The sequence below is a fragment of the Lissotriton vulgaris genome, chromosome 4_1 (assembly GCF_964263255.1).
Source record: "Lissotriton vulgaris chromosome 4_1, aLisVul1.2, whole genome shotgun sequence".
Lineage (NCBI taxonomy): Eukaryota > Metazoa > Chordata > Amphibia > Caudata > Salamandridae > Lissotriton > Lissotriton vulgaris.
In genome coordinates, this window is record NC_141691.1 from 2,126,395,804 (window position 1) to 2,126,418,907 (window position 23,104).

The 23,104-nt window shown below is 47.6% G+C and overlaps 1 protein-coding gene across 1 annotated transcript in view; it reads right to left on the reverse strand.

Moving 5' to 3' along the window:
- The window catches only part of LOC147725201 (glutathione S-transferase kappa 1-like), a 671,252-nt gene extending 652,463 nt beyond the window's left edge, over nucleotides 1-18,789 (reverse strand). Inside the window, exon 1 of the mRNA XM_086967129.1 lies at nucleotides 18,715-18,789. Coding sequence (XP_086823255.1) covers nucleotides 18,715-18,789 — 75 coding nt within the window. The remainder of the gene's footprint in view (nucleotides 1-18,714) is intronic.
- Nucleotides 18,790-23,104: the final 4,315 nt, after the last annotated feature.

Consider the following 23,104-nt stretch of genomic DNA (forward strand, 5'->3'; position numbering starts at 1 on the left):
CACAATCTACAAAGTCAGACCAATCTTGAGACTGAGTTTTCTGGGAATCCCTGAACAGCACCCTGTACTGCTCAGTGGTTAGGCCAAACCCATCAATCAGTGTATTTTTCAAGATTTGGTAATTGTTAGCATCCTCCACTCTAGTAGTGAGGAGCTTGTCTCTACCTTTACCTTCAAAGGAGAGCCACAAGATAGCTGCCCACTGACTCTGGGGGATGCACTGGACAGTGCAGGCCCTCTCCAAAGCAGTCATCCATTTGTGGATGTCATCCCCTTGTTTAAAGGGGGGCACTATCTTACCCAGGTGTTTTGTATCAAAACTCCTTTCCCTATTGCTAGGTACAATGCTGCCACCAGTGGGGACTACCCCACTTAACTGTTGCTCTCTAGCAAAGGCAAGCCTCTCTTTGGCCAGGGCAAGTTCTTCCCTTTCAATCCTCAGATTAGCTGCCCTTTCTTTAGCTTCATACACTCTCCTCTGAGGGGAAGTCATCCCTCTGTGAGAAGAGCTTTGAGAGCCATTGGTTTGAATAGATCTGCCAGAGCCTCTTGATAGAGATCTGGCTTGTCCATTCCCAATGTTAAGCTGACCTGAGAGTGGCCCCAGGGGTCCCCCAGTACCAATCTCATGTCTGCTTAAGTTGGACCTGGTTAGTCTACTGACTTCTACCTGTCCCTTATCTGCCTCATCCCCAGAGGGATCCTCATCCTCCTCCCCCTCTTCAGTCTCAGCTGAGAGGTGGATTAGGTCAGGGTCTCCTCTGGTTCCCTCAAGGGGAGGCATGCTTCCATCTGGATTAGAAGAGCTAAGAAGTTTCTCAGCTTTTCTGGCATCATAAGTCTCTAAGAGACCAATCAGAAAGGAAGTTGTGGGGTTAGACCCCTGTTTTATCTTCCTAGAGGTACACACCTGTCGTAACTCATGGAAGCTAAGAACAGTATATCTGGAAGGGAGGACCTGTGGAGGGTCCACTGACACAAGGGGAGACTCAGAGTTTCCTCCTTTGTCTGACATACTGTTTCTAGTGTGGTGTAAGTGATGCACCTACCTACACTATGTGTTTGCCTACTGATCCCTTGCTAAGAGTTGTAGCCAAGGTGTGCTAAGCCTTGAGGAGCTACAACAGCTGGTTCAGTAGAACTCAGAGTATTCTAAGCTAAGTTATATGTACCTAACAGTACTTATGTGATCTTTCAACAAGATATTCTTAGGATACGTGTGGTAAAACAACAGCAAGCTCAAATCCCACCGCTGCCACCAATGTGAGAAGGTGGCCTGATATGCAGTGCTCACTATTCTAGTGAACACTATGTATCAGTCCAACAACCCTTATTGATGATTGGTTGTAAGTCAACCTTATAGACCAGCTATCCTAGTAGCGTGGATACGAGCAGTCTAAGGCTAAAGACTCGAGAGGGCGTGTTAAGCCAGCTGTTATACCACACATATACCACTTGAACACCAAGTGAAAGGACACCACACAAGTGTTATGAAAATAAACAGTGTATTTATTAGAATCACAACAGCCCTGTACTCTTTATGAGGACAGGGTACTAAGCACAAAACAAAACTCTTACGAAAATACTTAAGTTAGCACAGTATATACAAATGCCCGAGGGGCACGGTAAACCATATACTCTGAAAGTGGAATGCAAAATCACTAGCAGGTAAGTACAGTACTAATAGGCTTTGGAATCGCTAGGACTTGACTATAGAATCGTTAGATTACTTCTAGGAGACCCAGGGGACTCGGGTGCAGAGTGTGCACTCTCACGCGTGATGCGGGACAAAGTCTATGGTAGCTAGTAAAGACAAAGTTAGTGTTCTCGGGCGAACCCGACCTGGTAGGGAGAAAACGAAAGTGGATCCTGACCCTTGGATAGTGAGGCTATGCTGGGGCACCGAAGTGCCGAAGTTACCTAGCCCAGGGGCTGCAGCTGCATAGGTCTCAAAAGACGTCGGGAATCCTCGTTGACGGACCAGGAGCCTGGAAGAAAGATGCTGGCAGGCGACCAGTGAAGAGAGTTCGAAGTGATCCAAGCCTGGATCTTGAAGACAGATGGCACCTGAAAGCAGAGGGGACCAAGTTCGTGACTACTAGCCAGTAGTCAGGTGGCACCAGGAGGGCACCGGATGGTAGTCACCTCGACTAGGTGAGTGGGCGACGCTGTGCTCTGCAGATCTCACGGACCAGGAGGCGTTGTCGGCGACCAGGATGGAGGAGTGAGCTGTCCCACGATGGATGAAGCTGTCGGCGTCGCTGGACCCAGGATTGGGCAACAAAGCCTTGGCAAATTCAAGCCCACGCGGTGGACCTAAAATGGCGTCTTGAGTGGATCAGGAGGGTCCGGGGTGCTTCTCTTTTGGAAGGAAGCAAGGGCCAGTCTGGAGCAACCAGGCCAGCAGCAGTGATGTTGTCGGGCGTCGTTAAGAAGGCCACAAGCCAGCGGGCTAGTAGCCAAACAACGCGGTGAGCAGCAAAAAGCAGAAGGGCCCCACGCAGATCGTGGAGATGCTGGGAGGCTGTACTTCGGTGCTGGAGCTGCTCAGGGTCGGGGCTTCTCGGACCCCAAAGCACTCACCAGAGGAATACTTGGCGGGCGTGCTGTAAAGAAGTCGTGCAGTCTTGGCGATCGTCGGTCCCTTGAGGTCTCGTCGCACTCACGGTTCTCAGCTTGGCTGTAGAGGTGAGTAGAGGTCAGAGGTGCCAGGGAAGCCGGGTCTCGTCGAGCTGTGTCGTCGGATTCCTGAGGAAGGACTTGCAGCAGACCGCAGTGTTCTTTAGATGGTGCCTGCGGATGCAGGGTGACTACTCCTTAGTCACAAGGGAGAATCTTGAAGAAGAAATCTTGATGTCCTTTCGCAGAAAGTTGTGTCTTGATTCCAAAGATGATCTAATTTGAACAGGGGGCCCGCTCCTATCTTTATACTAAGAAAAGGGGCTGACCCGGTGACTAGGTCCTGCCTATGGGTGGGACTAGGAGGGGGGTGGTTACACCCCTCTCCCATGCCGGACTTTCCCCAGGCCAGGGGCTGGTGTGCCCCTGGAACTGGTTCTGGCCGGCCTATGCGTAGTGAGCACCGGGGTGCCACTCAGCAGTCACCTTCCTGTAAAGCCCTGCCTACCCAGGATACACAAAACCCTGTCTGGGATGGTGCTAGCACCGCCCCTGACAGGAAACCCTTTGTCCAAGCTCTCCTTGCTGGAAGGACTCCCAGCAGCAGGAGGTCAGACTCGTGTCTGTGGTGGCAGCATCCATTTTGTGGAGCTGAGGCTTCAGTTAACTTTAACCGGGGTTCACAGTTACATACATGTCGTGTCCCTCTAGAAGGGTGGAATGCTAACCCCGTCGCCAGAATTGGCTAGGGGTTAGTATTCCAATTCGTATGACACCTTACTCGACATGTTTTGATAAAGCAATACCAAAGATAGCATTTAACCGCGAGGATTATAATGCACTTAAGAGTATATGGTATGCGATATCATGGAACAGCTATTAGGACTTGGTTCCGCAAGCTGCAGACAGGCTCAGCTCATGCCAGAGCACCATCTCACACGATTCCAAGCATTCTGCCTTCAGGATTGTTAAGGCCTGCCATAGGAGTGACTGATAGGAATCTGTGTGTCCATTTTAGGGTTAGATATCGGTATACTATATCTACAGCAAAGGGTGATTACACGACTTTGCCCCAGCTGTCATGCAGCCAGTTGTGTCAAATTTAGGAGGCCAGCCAGGGGTGGCATAATACATGCTGCAGCCCCTGGTAGGCCCTGGGTACACCTATGCCCTGAGTTACAGGGTCTGATAAGGTGGCCCAGTACCAATTGGTAAATGCACCTAGGGTACATGTTGTAATTTAGAGAGAGAACAGCCAGGCTGTGGGTCTGATTAGCAGGCCCACAGCCAGAGAAAGTCGTAAACCAGTGAAACAAAAGCAAAAAATCTGGGTGATCATAGGATTGCAGACCCTACTCTCCTACAGCCGCCATGTGCACCGCCCCTGTGCTCCAAGCTCCCGACTACAGCCGAGAGTTCATTGTCCAGACTGATGCCTCCGACCATGGCATTGGGGCTGTCCTCTCCCAACTGAATCCCGAGGGAGTCGACCAACCAGTAGCCTTCATCAGCAGACGCCTACTGGACCGGGAACAGCGCTGGAGCACCATCGAGAGGGAGGCCTTCGCAGTAGTGTGGGCCCTCAAGAAGCTCCGGCCCTACCTCTTCGGTACCCACTTTCGGGTGCAAACAGATCATCGCCCCCTGCAATGGTTATTGCAGATGCGGGGGGAGAATCCCAAGCTGTTGCGATGGTCCATCTCCCTGCAGGAGATGGACTTCACTGTGGAGCACCGCCCTGGCCAGGATCACGCCAATGCGGATGGCCTGTCACGCTTTTTCCGCCTCGACGAGGAAAGTCCCCAAGAAGATGGGTGACTCTCCCCGCCTTCAGCTGGGGGGGATGCATGTTGGACAGGCCACATGAAGGGCTCACTCCCTCCCCGCACGACAGGGCCCGGGCGCCGGCTCTCCAGGTGCTACCCACCGATGCGACTCGCAACCCGTCCCCTACGGGACCCCTGCTCCCGGACATCTCCATTGCCCGGCCCGGCCGCCATCTTAGACACTGCACCACGAGGCCGCATGGCCTCAGCTCGACCCCAACCCTGGGCCTGGCCAGGCCCCGACAGCCCGGCACCACCGTCCACCCAGGAGGTGAACGGACCACTTGGCAGGTCAATGGGAGAAAGAAGTGTCGATGGCTCTCCCCCGCCAGGTGCCGATCGCCCCAGCTCCCCCGGGCGCTGGCTCCACCCCCCTGCTGGGTGTCTGGACTCCCTCATCCCGGACTTCCCAACCTCCAAGTGCGAGGGTCCGGACATCAAAGGGCGCCAGACCTATAACTGGGGCAGCTCCAGAGCAGGACGGCAGTTGTATCCTGGAGTCGAGAGACCCGAGAAGAACTCATCCTTGACGGACTGCTGGCGCTGCCGCAGCCCTGCCTTGTGAAACTTTTGTCCTGCCGCTGGCGCTGCCGCGGCCTTCTGCAATCTACCCTCTTTGTCGGGACCTGCTGGCGCTGCCGCGGACCGTTGCCACCTCCGACCACCCCGGGATCTGCTGGCGCTGCCGCAACCCGTCCTCCAAGAACGCCGAGCTCGAGGATTGTGAGCTACCCATCATCTCATCGTGACTACCCGATTGGTAGTAAGACTGTCCCGCTACCCTTTCCCATCCAAGAGACTAGAATCGAGGGGACCCCTGAGTCCAGACCTCCTTGTACCATTCTACCGTACTTCGAGATTACTTATAAAGAACGTTGAATCTTATCCTTGTGTGGTGCCTATTCTGTGGGGGGGAAGTTACTTGTCTGTACGATCGCTGGAGACGGCTCTCCCCGGAGGCCTCTCCCCTTGTCCTCGGCCGACCCTCCAGGTCCCGTCTAACAAGACTGTTTAAGCTGTACTCGTGGTCTTTGTATCCCCTAGCTCCAATATTTTAAAACTGGCCTTTCGGCACTTGGTTACTCCTCTTTGTTTAAGTACCCAGATATAATTGGCAAAGGAGATCGACAGCGGGTGTTGTTGGACTTTCGGAAACATAAAGAATTGTCCAGGGAACTGCCCGAAGTAGCCACACCCACTGTCATGGATTATTGGTTTATACAAGTACCTGCCTATATTGCCCTGTACTTACTATATGTAAATAATGTGCATGAAAGGAATCTGCTGACTAGTTTCAGGATGGGGTAATTTCGGTGGTTGGTATGCTTTCCCTTGGTCAGTATTCTTCGGACTCTATTACTATCTGCCCTTGTGATGAACATTCAGCTCAAACTAGTTTACATTTTGTCTTTTTTTGTCAGTTTTATCTTCTATTTACCAGGAACTTTTTAATACCTCTTTTGGCAGATATTAATTGTTCAAGTGCAAATCGGCTTTGTATTTCTGCAGCAACTCAATAACCATGATGTTTGCTTTGCTGTTGGGAGCTTTTTGAAGTGTATTTTAGCAAAGAGAAGAAGCATGCTGTTTTAATTCCATTTCACAATACCATTTTCCTGCATGGATTGTATCTGTATCGCTGCTAAAATGTCCACCCCTACTGCTAACCATTTTATAGGATTGATTTTTATTTTTCATGTACTATTGGTTATTTATTTATTTATGAGCCTAATCGCTTTGCATTGTCATTTAATATGGTGTATCTTTTATTACCTTCTTCGGAAGGACGAATAAAAAAAGAATTGAATTGAATATTACATCCGATAATCGTAACTGACTCAGGGAACTAGGTAGACATTTGAGTTTAGAATGCCTGAACTCAGAATGATAAAACACATAATTTAGTGAAGTTGGTGTTAACATTCTGTGTTTGAAAATACCACTTTTAGAAAGTAGGTATTTTCATGCCTAACTATCCAAGCCTGCATCTGCTAGGTTGTGTATTCCTTGTCTGGAGTTTGAGTGACAGGGACTGGGGGATTCCAGGAGAGAGGGTGAGTTAGCACATGGCTGGATAGAGAGCTCTGCATGCAGATAGGAGGAAGGAGTTTCACCTGGGGCCTGAATAGGGCTGGGCCTTCCCTCCACAATGCTGGCTCAACTTCCTGTGGTGTGTCTGATGTCCCTGGCCTACACAATCAAAGGAAAGCAGGAGTCTTGTCAACAAAGTGCTCCAGGACTGTCAAGAACTGGTTTGAACTAGGCAAAGGCCTCTCTGCCTTCAGACAACAAAGAGAAAAGTAGTATAAATATTGGGACCCAGACCCAAGAACTTTAGATCACTTCTGGGAATCAAGACGAACCTTTGCTGAGGAGAAGAACCAGGAAGCTGAAGAAGGAGACTACCCCTGTGCTGAGTGTTTGGGGGTTGGCCTGCAATGGTGGCTTCATTACCAAAGAGAGAAGAAAAGGACTGAGTGTGCTTTCTATCAACTCAAAGAAAAATCTCCAAGGGCTTGAACTAGAGCCTGCCTCCTGCCTGAAGTCTCAGGGACACAAGATTCACCAACCAGCCCTCCCTGAATTCTCAAAAGTCACATCACCAGAGAAGCGCGTCGCAGGGGCTGTCGTGGCTTCAAAGATCATAGAGTCACCGCACGGCCGTTGGGCGTGCAAGCATCACACCAACATTGTCGCATCACAACCAAGACGCCATTTTGTCGCATCGCATCGCAACGGAGAAGAGAAACGCATCGAGGTGCCATCTTGTTGCATCGCACCGGAGAGCAGTAAGAAACCAACGCATCAACTCCCCACACAGTAAGGAAGTGAGCATCAACTCCCCTGCGCAGCAGCAAGGAACCAACGCATCTACTCCCCTGCATGTAAAGAACCAACGCATCACCTTCCCTGCGACCCTTTTGTTTTCTTTGCGTTATGCATTCAAGGTACATTGAGAGTAAAGTGTCTCATTTACAACTTGAGAGAACTGAGCTATTTTATAACATTTTAAAGTCTATTTTTGAGTACAGTTTTGTGGATTGTTGTCGTTTGGTCTTGTGTTAAGTCTATATAAAAATACCTATTTTATTAATACAACCTATGTGGTGTTCATTTGTACTGTTGTCACAGTATTACTGTATGTGTTGGGAAATGCTTTACACACTGCCTCTGAAATAAGCCTGCCTGCTCATGCCAAGCTACCAAGGGGGCGAGCGGGGGTTATTATAGGAGTGTAGCCCCTTACCCTGACTAGACGCAAGGGTCCCTATTTGTCACAGGTATCTATCTGTGCCAACTAGAGACCCCCAAATCTAACAAAAGCGTTTTTACTAAAGTACATTAGATTGTATTGCCTTATTTAGTGCCATTTATCATAGTATTTGTGCCCCTCATCACCCTAATGGCAATGCTGGAACCAATAGGCAAGCCAGTCGTCATGCATGTGGGATGCTCAGCTTTCAAATGTGATGATGGTGGAAAAATGAGGCACAGTCAAATAAAGGTAAGTGCCTAGGATCACTCATTCGGTCAAACCGGGAAGTCGCACCCTTTTGCAGAATAGATGCTCACGGATGTGCTACGTAGGAGTTGGGAGTGGACCTGATTAAAAGGTTCTCTCTTTATGTGGATGATACAATAATATACATAGAACATAACACAAATCACTGGAGATGATGTCACTGGAGTTCATCGTAAAAAGTGGAAGTCAAACGGAGGCTTCCTATATCCCTGATTAATGCACACCTTAAGTATTTGGGGAGCCAGATATCAACGGACCGCCTGACATTCTATGCAGACAGTCCCGGCCCACTGCTACTGGCGAAGTGGTCCTCCACTTGAACCATTTAAAAATCATTGTGTTTCCAAAATTCCTTACAAAATGTAGAGTATGCTGTACCTGACAGATTCTTCAAGAATATAGATTATTTAATGACAATGCTGTTGTGGAAGGACCATGCCATAGGATGTTGATGGCAAACAGCTCAAACGAGTATATTTGAGGGTGGAGAAGCTCGGGAGACGACCTTTACTTTGTGGGCGTTTCACCGCTGTAGGTTTACAACGTGGGCTTTACAACGAAAGTCCTTTCAACGACTTGCGCTGCATGGCGCTGTAAGCTAGGGAAAAGTATGATTTAGTATTCCAACACTTTCCCTACTGTATGTAGACTGGTGTTGAAATAGTAAATCGTACTATCCCTAAGTCCAGCGCCCACCAGCGCAAGTCGTTGAAACGACATGCGCTGTTGAGAATGCATTGTAACATACCGCGATCAACATGATTGCGTAGTATCATCATACATTCAGAAGTTCTTCCCAATTTCAGAAAATATCATGCTGTGGCACCGTTAACACTAATAAAAGCCCAGGTCTCTGAATATTAGTGAGTCAGTATTTTCGAACCTCTGCACAAAACACTGCTGCTTTTTCTTTTTTGTCATTGTAGGTTCATTTGCCAATGATCACGATCTAACCCTTCACTCTCGACTTTGTACTAGATTTCCCATTTACGTGATAATCAGGGTCGAGAACATAGTTGCTTTTATCTCACCTCCTACAAGGCATTGAGACTGTCGGTATTCAGTTTTTAGTGCTACCGTGTACAGTCTTGACCACTGTTACTGACTCTACAAGCTTTAAAATGGTTAATTTACCACATTTCTCTCTAAAAATTACCTATTTTTTCCAACGAAGCAATGTTTTGTTAAAAGTTGGCGATACGCAAATGTGGGCCAATTTTGTAGAGGGTGCCCGGGCATATTTTTCAATCCTCCTCTGACTATGGATAGGAGTACTCAAGACAGGCTCACCCTCACTTATTTCATTTGATGATGTAGAGAAAAGGATCGCAAAAACATCTCTCTCCAACCATTGAGTGCCTAAGGAGGATGAAGTCAAGTGTAGGCTTGAGTATCCCCACTGAAGTCAATACACATGTGAGAATGAGGACAACGTAGAGAGTGGGAGAGCAGTGCTTTAAATGGGCAGGGACTCTCTGGGTCTAAGTAGCCGCACTTTTTGGATTTGGTAGGGAGCATGGCCGGACTGGCCATAGCGGGCACCGGGCAATCCCCTGGTGCGCTGCAAGAGTGGAGGCGGTTTTGGGCCCCTGTGGGCCATTTTTGTTACAGGGCCGTTTTTGCAGCACAGCTGCATAATCGGCCCTGTATCAAAATCGGCCGAAAAACCGGCCCCGGCAAAGAGCTTGGTGTCACCTCCAACACCCCCGAGTGGGGAGGGGGGGGGGCGGGGCTGCCAAGCACTTTGCCTGGGTTGGTTGTGGTTCCCAGTCCGGCCCTGGTAGGGAGTGTCTACAATACTCAGCACTGCTGCTGTACATTTAAAGGGAGAGTGCAGGCTCTTCTCAAGACCCCACAGGCACTATAAATAGTCTGTGGGAAGCACGTGGCTTGTTGGAGGGTGAAAAAGGACTAAAAGGGGAGCAACTTTCCCCATATTAAGGACAGTTAGATATTTAGCCTTTAACATGGAGAATTCTTCCTGCCAAAAGAAAACATACCGCTGACCCTCAAACACAGCAAAAACAAAATAATTCCGTATTTTTTCCACATATTGAGATATACGGAGGACAATGGACCACAAATCTCTCCTCTTCCAAAGACACTTCTAGAATTAATACATCCCACTTCATGTCCCCCAAGGAAGTTCTTACAAGGTTGTTAATATGTTATCTAAGCTTTTACGATCCTAATGTGTTTTTGATTTTTGTGTGACTGCCACCTATTTTTTATTTTACTTTTTCCTCTATCTCGTTTGTATCTGTAATGTGTAAGTATATACCTTTCTTCACGTAACGTACTTGGTTCTCTTGTGAAGCGCTCCAACACCTTTGTGTAAAGTCTGCGCCATATAAAATTGCATTAAATACATTTGTAGGTCTCGACTATAGTATTGCTTTAGCAATGCTTGTTTGTTGAGGTTATAGTATAGTATAGTAAGGCTTTCAAAAGTCTACCCAAACTGCGGATCGGGTACAGTTCATGTGAGCCTGGCGCGTGCACATCACCAGCCGCATCACACATCGCACATCCACACTATTTGTCTGAGCCTCGGCATCAGACTTCAAAGGAAGCCGCTCCCCCCCCCCGGCACGCAAAGCCGCTCCCCCGCTACGCAATGCCGAGAGCTTAAATGGCCAAAGGGAAGGGATGTGTTCAACAGAAGCAACAGGATGAACTCATAGCCGCCTGTTCGCAATTCAGACCCAGCATCCCAGGGCCGGTCGCTCCACGCACCGCCCGGCTCCCCGTGTGTGACCAGGACCTCTGCCCCTCTCCGCTGCTGCCGCGAGTTTGCCGCTGCACCACCTGCTGCTGGCCCGTGGTTTTCCTGAGTATTTTTGTCTCTCTGTACCCAGTTTTGTTTCACTTTGTGCCCTGGTTGTTTCCTGATTGCCAGTGTTTGTCCCTAATTTCTCTGTGACTGTTTCCCGCTTCTGTGCCCCCCCCCGCTCCCTGCTTCCCACCGCTGCTCCCTTGCAGCCTGCCCCTTTTTCTTCTGTACCACGCCCCCTCCTAACGCCCATTGGCCGCCCCGCTCCTGACTCCCAGCTGCTCCTTTCTCCCACTTCGCCATTTATGGAGGACGCCGCGTGGAAGCGCAGTGGATTCGCGCAGCGGGCACGCCAAAGGCAAGCCCGTCTGCGCCCGTCCACTCCTGGACCGTGCCCAGCGCCAGACTACATTGTAACTCCTTTAAATGTATAATACAAATATTTTACCTAATATAAAGACATAAAAGTGTAAAACAATAATTCATTATCTGATTGGAAAAACGTGGGAACGACCGCAAGGTTATTCTTTTGGAAGAGATATTTTAAAAACTGATTGATCTATGCCCACCGTACATGATTTATGGTCCCAGAAATTCTCTCTTGGGCTGATACACTTATAGCAGAAAAAAAGCAGATGGCTAAGTAAATTCAGAGACTTTTACTCACAATTATGTTTCGCTGAGTTTGTGTTTTTGTTTTAATACTATCTAGGCATAATGAACAAGGCTCAATTAGAAAGGGTCACTGAACAAAGTGAGTCAGTATTAATGTTAGAAAACCTCACCATCTTACTTCAGCACTGGAAACAGAGTCAAGTACATGCATTTCCACACATGAATCTTATGATAGCTAGGGACTGCAGTCAGGCTTCTCAAGGTGTTAGCGAGGCGGACAAGAACTCAGCTGTCAAGAAAAAGACTCAATAATGGAATATCCAGGGCAGTTATCTTCTATGGAAAATGAAATTACCAATTTCGCAGCATTGTATGAAAATTAATAAGTTCATTGTTTTCACACTGCTAGCAATTAACAAGCATATCCTCCAACATGACTGTGTGCCCGGAGCTAAGAAGGCTGCGCTACCTGAACCGCGCTGTTCTTTTGTGTACGTTAAATACGCATGTAGCTAAGTAGGTTATAGTGCCTGCTGCAAATGCGTGTCTGTGATTTTCTGTGTAGCTTAACAATGTGTCCTCTGTATAAACGGGACACACATCGTTTTTTTATTATTATTTATAAAGCAACCCTCCACTTCCTGGAGGACCAGGGGCCACACTGCCAAAAGAGCACAAAGTGCCGGTGCACTCTTTATAACTACTTTTATAGCTACATAGGCCACCCCACAAACTTTGTAGAGCCTCTAACTACCGGTGACTATATGACCACATAAAAACCCTTTCCCCAGTGCTTTATTTGTAAAATATGAAGTGCAGGTGCTCAAATGTTTGTCTGGAACACACCTACTTTTTCCAAGCTCCAACAACTTCCTCCGCTGGCTCCACCCAATTATTGTATTAGCTCCACCCACATCCTCAACTGGCACCGCTAAAAGTTAGATGTAATACCCGATCTGAATTTCAGCAAGGGAGCCTTCCTCATAGTAAGGTTTTGATCACACTAGAGGAGTATTTTTTCTATGGAGCAAAATAGAGTACATTTTCACCATAACCTTGGCCTACAAATTAGAATCATCCCTCTAAGGTGTTGAACAATCACAGACCTGTAACGCCCTGTTTGGGAGCATAATGTAGCGGATTCAGCTCGAAACGTATGATTTAGACAATCTTGATGCACAAATGGGTGATATTTATAATTTTCGAATCTCTCGTCTTCATTGCTTGATTTTAGTAACGAGAAAGTGTCATTCATAGTTGTTGAAATGTCACTCATAATTATACTGAATTGACTAAAATTATGAAAATGGCCGTCATAGCAATCTGAAACCCTTTTTCTCAGTGCACCCTCTCCACGCGACTGCATGGAGACATCAGCGCAGGGCAAAGGAGCAGGCAGGGGCCACAATGTGTGCCTCATATGAGTTGGTGCACTAATGTGCTGTCTCCATAGCAGTTTCATTCAAGTGAATTAGGGTATCAATCTACTGAGGTGGTATCTTTGTCCAGTGAGTGGAAAGTTTAAGCCCATTAATTTGAGGGTCTCTCCGGCTAATAGAAATAAATCTAAGAGACCAGTGAAACAAGAGTGCAGCTGAGTGAAGAGGATTTCAACCATTAATAAGGCAGGCAGTTAAGGCTAGTGTCTAAAGTGAGTGAGGTGGATGTCTCATAGGTGACAGGTGTATCAGTCTCTTTTGGAGCGCTGCTCATTGTGATGATAAAAGAGTGTTTGAGCAATGTTAGTAGGTATTTTGTAGTAAAATTGTGTTTTAGATCAAAGGCCTGGGGTCTTGGTTCACATAGTTACTTGGGGGGCTCACAACAAGTGACATATAATGTCAATACAGTGCGGAAAGGACTTTGAGGCTTTCTGTATCATCATGGAGTTGCAGATTATATGAAGTTAGGTGGAGGTCTCATAATATTGAGTTTGGAGTCCTGTCCGGTCGGTAAGTATGGAGAAAGCACGCTCCTTCAGGGTATGTGGCATCAACCGTGGCATTAGGACACACGACTCCTTTGGGGCCAGGCCCATATCCTCCCCTGCTTGCTCTCATGATTCTTTGGCCTGGAAGCTGCTAGTGGAAGGATACATGAGGCACTGTATTTGTCTGTGGTACTGATAGGTGACTGACTTCTAGACCATTGAAATACTCCTAGACGCCTCCAACATTCGCCCCTGCTGTTCGACCAAAGGCAGAGGAGCAGCTTTAAAACAAGTACGTAGGCAGAAAAATGTCATTCGGTTGCTCAGTATATCTTATAGGGCTACCCCAAATCCGATATACAAATGAAAATGTATATGGAGGCAGTTACACACAGTTTGGAGCTACACCTTTGTGGACTGAAGGCATAACAAATTAATCAGTCTTTGTATCTGGTACTCGGTAGCATGTCATCGGTCTGCTAGCATTGGTAACCGAATGAATATTAATTGGAGGCTGGCGGAGGCTCATATGAGGAAATAGATGCATGTGTTTGAGTTCAGCTTCACAGAAGACACAATTAACTTACATTTAGCGGTCATACGACTATTTAATTATGGCATGGTTTCACTACTGGAACTTAATCTTTACTCACATGGATGGTCACGTCGTACAATAACTGCAAGAACTGATGGTGAACCAAACATAGAGCGAAACCTACATGGTCCGGAAAACCACATTCTGAGTTCGCCCTGGTGCCCCTTGAATCGTAGTGGAGTACATAATGCATTTTGTCATTTTGTGTGCTAAGGCCTAGGGCAACACATCCAGTGGGCTGGAGAGTGGACTCAGTGTGTCTATTTATTTTGAGCAGCACTGAAGAACCAGAATAGGACCGCATTTCAGTTGACTGCTCTTTATTTACTGATAATGGTCCAATCTGATTGCAGTACATGAACTAGCGAGAGCCAGCAAATCTTTGTGTAATGGCGCAACAAAATTGTAATTTAAAGCATACACAGTCAACTGAAATGCGGTCCTATTCTGGTTCTTCAGTGCTGCTCAAAATAAATAGACACACTGAGTCCACTCTCCAGCCCACTGGATGTGTTATGAATTGCCCTAGGCCTTAGCACACAAAACGACAAAATGCATTATGTACAAATGAGTTGTCAGCCCAAGCTATGCCTCAGGCTGGGGCGGATTGGCGGACAGTAACAACGAAGCGTTTATGACTACTACTGCTTACTATAAAATGAATCCTGCTATTTAGTAGTACTTACTACTTACGGTTACGTGTTGGACTGGGCTGGGGGCGGGCACACTGCTTAAGAGCCTTTATTAATAGACTGGCCTGGGCCTCGTGCTACTGGCTGCCGCCTGCTCTCTATGTCGTCGCGCTGAGGTTGCTGCCTTGGATAATGGTGAATGTGATTGTGCCGGGCGTGGCAATCTAAATAAAATCTGCGTACGTTGCCGCACAGCCCTACCCCCAAACAACCAAATCCAGCCCAATGCCCCGATCTCAATGTCCCGTCTCATCTGCAAAAACAACTGTGAATTAAGGGTCGAGGCTACAAATGCCATGATTGTCACCATATCAATGGCTCAGGCTCTCTCAGCCGCCGCAACAATCTTCCTCACTGTGACTGTGGAGCAGAGTCGGACTTGGGAGCAATCAAAAACAACACTCTGCGCCGAATTAGTGAGTTACATAATATACATATATATATGTGAGTAAGGCGCGCAACACCCATTGAATTCACCGGGCTTCAGCCCCCCTCCCCCCCGTCGTGTGTGGCAGCCCGGGATGAGACAGATCCCGGGCACACACAGAGCTGCACCTGAACATTTCACATCTCTGTAAAGAACCATTTGAATGTTAATTAGGCCTGGCAGTTGTTTCACCCCTTCTAAGAGCCCCTGCAGCTCCACTCTGCCTACCGATTAAATGTTCAGCCCCCCCGAAATCTTAGCCCCCTCCGAAATTTGGCTCTAGTTGCGCCTCTGATGTGAGTTATACTTATACATAATATAGATGGGAATAATACTGTGTGTCAGGGGCGTAACACAGGCCTCCGCATCCCCCGCATTGCGGGGAGGCCCATGAGCTCCAGGAGGCCCCCTCAGCACTGCACTTTGGCGGGGGAGATCCTGATAGAGTCCAGAGGGGGCCCCTCTATGTACCTTGCAGGGGGGCCCCCTCAATTATCGTTACGCTACTGCTGTGTGTAGCAGACACGTAGACCCGGCCCTGATAAATAAGTGCCGGTGCTAAGCACCGGTAAGCACCTGCTCAAATGAAGCACTGCCTTTCCCACATATTTGGGAAGGCTTCCTTCCGCGTACTCTGGATGGCACACACTACAGTTTATAAAGACCCTGTGCGCGGTATTTAGATGCCCTCTGCCACCCGTACTTATTCATAGTGACGGCAACATCCTTACATGCATTCCAGCCTGACCGCAATGTTAATTCAATTACAATACCCATACACTTTGCCTGCATATGTTTAACAGAGTACATTCATACTTCATTCACAAGGATAACATGCTTAACTTACAGCAAAGTCTGTGCACATCTTTCACACAGATAGCAAAATATGTACATATCACATTGAATGTCCATGAAAATGCCCATGCATTTCTTTAAAACCGACACCTGGTTTCAAGCACATTTTACTCATAATAGCAAAGCCTGTGCACATTTCCTTTGGACTGACAGCAATGTCCATGCACATTTATTTCATAATAGCAATGTCAATATGTCAATTCACAGTACTCTCGTCATCATGGTAATTAGTCCCTGCACATTACTTTCATCGAGATGGCAATATTGATGCCCAGGACTGTCATCACCTGGCAAATCTCGTGCATATTACTGGTTTCTGAAATAACTGAAACTACCATGACAGTATGTAGATGTTGCATAAAAAATAAAAGGGATAATGTCCTTTTACATGGAAGGGTGTGAATAAAACTAGGCATCCCAAACATCGTGGACACAACATTCACTTTATTTCATGGCTACGTCACTCTCCATACTGTGAATTGACATATTGACATTGCTATTGTGAAAGGACCATGCCATAGGATGTTGATGGCAAACAGCTCAAACGAGTATATCTTGGGGTTTGATATATTTTTGCTGTAATAATATTCTTTGGTAAGCACCCCTCTATTCCTCGGATCAAGTTCCATGCCATAATCCCAAAACCAAAAATCTGCCCTTGCACCACAAAGATGTGTTCCACTGCATCAAGAGATGTTTTAAGTGTGCACCAGTGAGCTGTCCTGTTGATGCAGTGGCGAAATGCAGTACCTAGGCCCCTAGACTGAATCTGTTTCCTTCAGGGCATTTATCTGATACAGTGCAAACAGCAGCTGTCTATGTCGGAGTATTACAGCCTAGTAGCATAGCACCTCTCCAGCACAATGACATAACATATCTCAGGTACAATACCTGTCTCCAGGGCAATAAACAGAAGAGCATGTTGCTGTTACTTTGTCAAAGCATCTTTACGTTAAACACCACAGCATGTCTTCAGTGAAATGTTCAACTATCTCTCCATCTATGCCTTCCGCGTTTTCAAGGAGCATCTCAATTGCGCATTTCAAGAGGATGTCTGGACAAGGCAACAGCGGGTCATCTCATCAGTGAAATGCCTGATTAACATTCCAGCTGTCTGGTACAAGGGATTTCCTGTGTAATTCAACAGCATCTCACTCGTGCATTGCAAGAGGATCTTTCTCGCCACATAATTACACTCTACTGAATGCAACACACACTCCAAACAATACCACTCAGTGCCACATAATTATACGCTACATAATTACACAGGACTCAATGCAACATACACTCCAAACAATACCACTCAGTGCCACATAAATACATGCCACACAATTACACTCAACTGAATACAATATACACTCCTCATAATATCACTCAGTGCCACATAATTAAACACAACCTAATTACACTCTACTCAATACAACATACATTCCAAACACCACTCAGTGCCACATAGTTACACACCACATAATTACACTGCACTCAAAGCAACATACACTCAAAATAACACTCAGTGCCACATAATCACACGCCACATAATTACACTGCACTCAAAGCAACATACACTCAAAATAACACTCAGTGCCACATAATCACACGCCACATAACTACACTGCGCTCAACGCAACATACACTTCAAATACCACTCAATGCCACATAATTATATGCTACATAATTACACTGCGCTCAATGCAACATACACTCCAAATACCACTCAGTGCCACATAATTACATGCCACATAACTACACTGCACTCAATGTGACATACACTCCAAATACCACTGAGTGCCATATAATTATATGCTACATATTTACACTGTGCTCAACGCAACATACACTCCAAATACCACTCAATGCCACATAATTACACGCCACATAATTACTCTATCTGTCTATGTATATATCTATCACCCTCACTCTGTCTATCGCCCTCACTCTATCTATATCCTCACTCTATCAATCTATCAATCTATCGCCCTCACTCTATCTATTTATCGGCCTCACTCTATCTATTGCCCTCACTCTGTCTATCTATCTAACGCCCTTTATCTATCTTTCACCCTAACTCTATCTGTTTATTTATCAAACTCACTCTAACTATTGCTATCTATCTATCTATCTATCTATCTATCTATCTATCTATCTATCTATCTATCTATCTATCTATCTATCTATCTCTCTCTATCTATCTATCTATCTATCTATCTATCGCACTATCTATCTATCTATCTATCGGCCTTACTCTATCTACCTATCGCCCTCTCTCTATCTATCGCACTCACTCTATCTATCCCACCACCACAACATCACTCAGCGCCACCACAGCATCAATCTATGCAACCATTCAACTGGTTCAAATATGTTCTCTCAATGTTTCAAGCTTTATTACAAATGTCACAAAAAGATGTTAATATTTCACTTCTGTTCTTGGATTTTCGTCACAATAAAATACACTGAACATAATCTTCACAAAAGTTATTTACAAAAGTTTAAAGTATCGCCATTATAAATTACAATAACTTTTATTTGAGTATTAATTATTTTAAAAAATTAAAGCTGTTGTTATTTGTAATATCTTTACATCTAAGTCATGTAAATACAACACATATTGCATTACAAATGCTATAGGTGTCACATTTGTGAAAGTTGTAACTATTGTCATTGTAAATGATGAAGTTATTAATTTCGCTATTTTCAAAACCGACACAAATAAAAAAAATTGTCATTTACAAGACCAATAGCTCAAAGTTTCCTAATGCGAAACCTATTGCATTGCATTGCATATGATTGTTTAAATTGGGCACTGTAGGGCTTCCCCTCACCTCCAAAGAGAGGCAGTAGTAAGAACAACCCCCTCACCTCGAAACTCAGCCAGGAGTAGGGGGACACCACGTCGTAGAAGAGCTCCAGCACGCGCTTGCCGGCCCCGGCCATGGCTGTTGGACAGTTCGGGATGCCCCTGGGTCGTCTGCCTCTGTTCTGGCTTCTCTGGAAACAGGAATGCCGCCAGCAGAGAGTTCAAGGCTGGGAGGAGAGCGATATTCACAACGCCCCCGAGACGGTATCTGACGGAATCCGCGCCACCCAGTGGTCTTAGAGTCCATCAGCAGGCTGGCGCCTCGCTCCAGCTATGCGTTCATCTTTAATCTCTTATTCATGTAACACAACCTTGAGACATGGTGAATGAATGGGTTACATTTCACGGAGGGTGTCTACTTTTACGGCGTGAGGCAATTGAAGAAGTGCATTTTACATTTAGCGTAAGACTCCTCCCCTTCCGCCCTTAAACTGCTGCAGCCAGAGTCGAGCCGGCCTTAGGTTCATTTTCACTGACAGCCAGGACGCGAGCAAGGATTGATCTTTAGCATGGCGAGCAACAATGGAAAAAGACCCATCTTGGCTTTTTTTATATTTATCTCCAGTTTTTCATAGCTCGATTCGAACATGTTATAATAAGGGCATTGGAGCGCTTACAAGGATTCAAGTTCGGACAATCAACAATTAGATTGAAAAAAATGAGTGTTAAAGCGGATGTGGTGTAGTCCAAGAGGCTTTCAAAATGATGAATTTTGCAATTGCTTCTTAGGTCTTGTTTGCAGCCAGTGTTGTCACTGCGAGGGCTGGTTACTATTAGGAGTTCGGAGCCCTTCTTTTTCTGCCATTCGTTGGCTTTGTTGTCACTCTTATTTTGAGCCTCCTAATTGTCCAGCACCTGTGAATGTAACTTACTGTTCAACAGTTTGGAGCAGCGACCAAGTACTGATTGATTTACTTTTATTAGTGTCCTTCCCCTGTCCATCCATTGCTGGTTGGGCTTCAGGAAGTATTTTGGTTATTGGTTCCCTACTGCTTATTCCCCCTCTGACCCCCCCTTCCTTCTTTCCATTTCACCCCAACCTGTTGTGGTGCTTGCAGGGCTGGCCGCATCATAGCGCTTTTTAGGTTTTGCCTCGGCGAAGGATGCGCTCTGCGCATCTTTTCGGCGCAGGCGAAATCCTGTTGAGTTCCATAGTGTGGCTTGGTTCGGCCCTCGTCCTTGATTGGCTGGCTCCGTAAACGGAGCCTTGCCATTGGACGAGGGGCCTGTCCGTCAATGCCGGACCAGACACGGGGGCGTTCCCGACATTCTTTGGCTTTTGCCGACGTCACGGGACGCCGGGAACGCCCCCGTGTCTGGTCCGGCATTGCCGGCACCTCCCTTGTTTTTCCTCGTGGCCGCCTTTCGTCAGCTCTCTCCTCCCCCTTTCCCGCCCCCTCCCGCTTCTCTCTAATGCCCGCCTTCCTGCTCCGGCCTTTCCTTTCCCGCCCCCTCCCGCTTGTTTCCTCATGGCCGCCTTTCGTCAGCTCTCTCCTCCCTGGCCGCCTTTCGTCAGCTCTCTCCTCCCCCTTTCCCGCCCCCTCCCGCTTCTCTCTAATGCCCGCCTTCCTGCTCCGGCCTTTCCTTTCCCGCCCCCTCCCGCTTGTTTCCTCATGGCCGCCTTTCGTCAGCTCTCTCCTCCCTGGCCGCCTTTCGTCAGCTCTCTCCTCCCCCTTTCCCGCCCCCTCCCGCTTCTCTCTAATGCCCGCCTTCCTGCTCCGGCCTCTCCTTTCCCGCCCCCTCCCGCTTGTTTCCTCATGGCCGCCTTTCGTCAGCTCCCGGCCTCTCCTTTCCCGCCCCCTCCCGCTTGTTTCCTCATGGCCGCCTTCCTGCTCCAAGGCCGTCGTCGGCCGTCGTCAGCATCTCCCAAAAAAGTTCAAGGTACGTGTGCTAGCAAACCTTTTTTTGTGCGTAAGAGCGCTCAAGTTATATAAAAATTTTTTTTTTTAAAAAGTAGCAGATGCCTGCATTTCCGTTTGGCAGGAAGGGAGCGTAGCTAGTAGTGTTGCCGAGTGGCTTCAATCACCCGAGATCCACACCGGGTCTTCCCCCTTTTTATTAACAACTGGACCCGTGGACCTGGCCACTTTTTCGCGTGCATAATAAATAACTTAGTGTTGCATGCAGCGCGTGCGGAGCTTATTGGTATAAATAAAGAATAAGAAATCAAATTACATAGGAGGAACACGAGCAGCTAGCAGGCGCAGGAGGGCTCTAGACGGGCCTTCCCCTCTGCCCACAAGTTTTTTCTGCGGATACCGCGGACCGCATTCTTATCCCCGGCACCCACAGATGGGACCGAGATACCGAGGTGGCGACATATATAGGGGAATGGAACCTGCAAGCACATTTCGAGGTAGTGTTTACAGAAACCCAGCTCAACGCATCCTAAGGAAAGGGCACAAAAGGAACATGGCGTACCGAGCAAGGTCCGGTAAGAGAGTACAAAATGTATGTTAAGATTCTTTCTAAAGCGAGCAGAGAGGCTATCCCGCCCCTCGGGCTACCTTAGTAGCAATGGTGCTCTAACTCAAGAATATAGAGTTCGAAAATGTCCCTTGGTCATGGTGTGATGAAAGGTCAGGAATCATCCGAAATTAAAAGTCCCGGCATAGAGGACCACTTCCACAGGCCACGCAAATAGGCTTAGTCACGGCACCGCAGGTTCAAGGTGGAGCAAGGGGTTATCACACCTGTGTAGTTAGTTGGGTCATTTGAATGCCTTACTGCGGAATTATCAAAGCTAGAGAAGTGATTTATTGTGCTACTGAACGAATGAACATAAGCAGTTGAAGTACTCTCTTGAACGATTCTGATTGCTCGAAATAGCGTGGGATTTTTAGTCACTAGGTTAAAAAATGTATTTATAGCATTTCAAAAAGCCTTTGAGTCCAGCGGGTGTGAAAACAGCTGGACACTACGCAGTGGGTGCATTACCGGAATACGTTCCTTGCCACCTGTTTCCAGGCGTCCCATTGTGAGGCAGCGCCTGGTGGCTCAGTGGACTACTGCTTCCATTGCCGGGGCCTGTGTCCGACATCATGGTCACAGGTTTAAGTCCCGGCGGGTCCACCCAGCCTATCATTCATCTGGGGTCGATACACGAGTACGAGTTGGGTAACAAAAAAGAGGTGTTGTTCAGCACCAAGGTGAACGTGCGTTGTTAAAAGTACATATGTTTGGTTATGTTCAACGAATGAATCTGTGTGCCCCTGCTTGTGCCTCTGTGTGCCCCTGTTGTCTGCTTGTGCCTCTGTGTGCCCCTGTTGTCTGCTTGTGCCTCTGTGTGCCCCTGTTGTCTGCTTGTGCCTCTGTGTGCCCCTGTTGTCTGCTTGTGCCTCTGTGTGCCCCTGTTGTCTGCTTGTGCCTCTGTGTGCCCCTGTTGCCTGCTTGTGCCTCTGTGTGCCCCTGTTGCCTGCTTGTGCCTCTGTGTGCCCCTGCTTGTGCCTCTGTGTGCCCCTGTTGTCTGCTTGTGCCTCTGTGTGCCCCTGTTGTCTGCTTGTGCCTCTGTGTGCCCCTGTTGCCTGCTTGTGCCTCTGTGTGCCCCTGTTGCCTGCTTGTGCCTCTGTGTGCCCCTGCTTGTGCCTCTGTGTGCCCCTGTTGCCTGCTTGTGCCTCTGTGTGCCCCTGTTGCCTGCTTGTGCCTCTGTGTGCCCCTGTTGCCTGCTTGTGCCTCTGTGTGCCCCTGTTGCCTGCTTGTGCCTCTGTGTGCCCCTGTTGCCTGCTTGTGCCTCTGTGTGCCCCTGTTGCCTGCTTGTGCCTCTGTGTGCCCCTGTTGCCTGCTTGTGCCTCCGTCTGCCCCTGTTGCCTGCTTGTGACCCTGTTGCTTGCTTGGGACCCTGTTGCTTGCTTGTGACCCTGTTGCTTGCTTGTGACCCTGTTTTCGTGCCTCTGTTGCCTGCGGGGGGCTCGCAGCGAGCCCACAGTGTGTGGGGTGGGGCTCACAGTGTGTGGGGGGCTCTGTGTGGGTGTGTGTGTGGGGGGGCTCTGTGTGGGTGTGTGTGGGGGGCTTTGTGTGGCTGTGTGTGGGGGGGCTCTGTGTGGGTGTGTGTGTGGGGGGGGGGGTTGTGTGTGTTGGGGGGCTCTCTGTGGGTGTTGGTGTGTGTCATTTGCAAGAGATAAAGCTAGTGGCATTGTAAATAACAATGCCATTTATTTATGTTAAAAAAAAAACATAAATAAAAATAATGTCAAGAGCAATGCCAATCGCTCTAACTTTAACAAAGGCAAAACCATTGCATTGTAAATGCTTGTTGTATTAGCATCCTGTTCCATCTCATGTTGTCCGTCATGCCCTTTCTCTCCCTTTCACCCTCCCTTCCATTGTCTATCTTGCCTACCTGCTTGATGGGGAAAAAAAAGCGCTATCACACTGCCAGCAGTGTCCACTTCA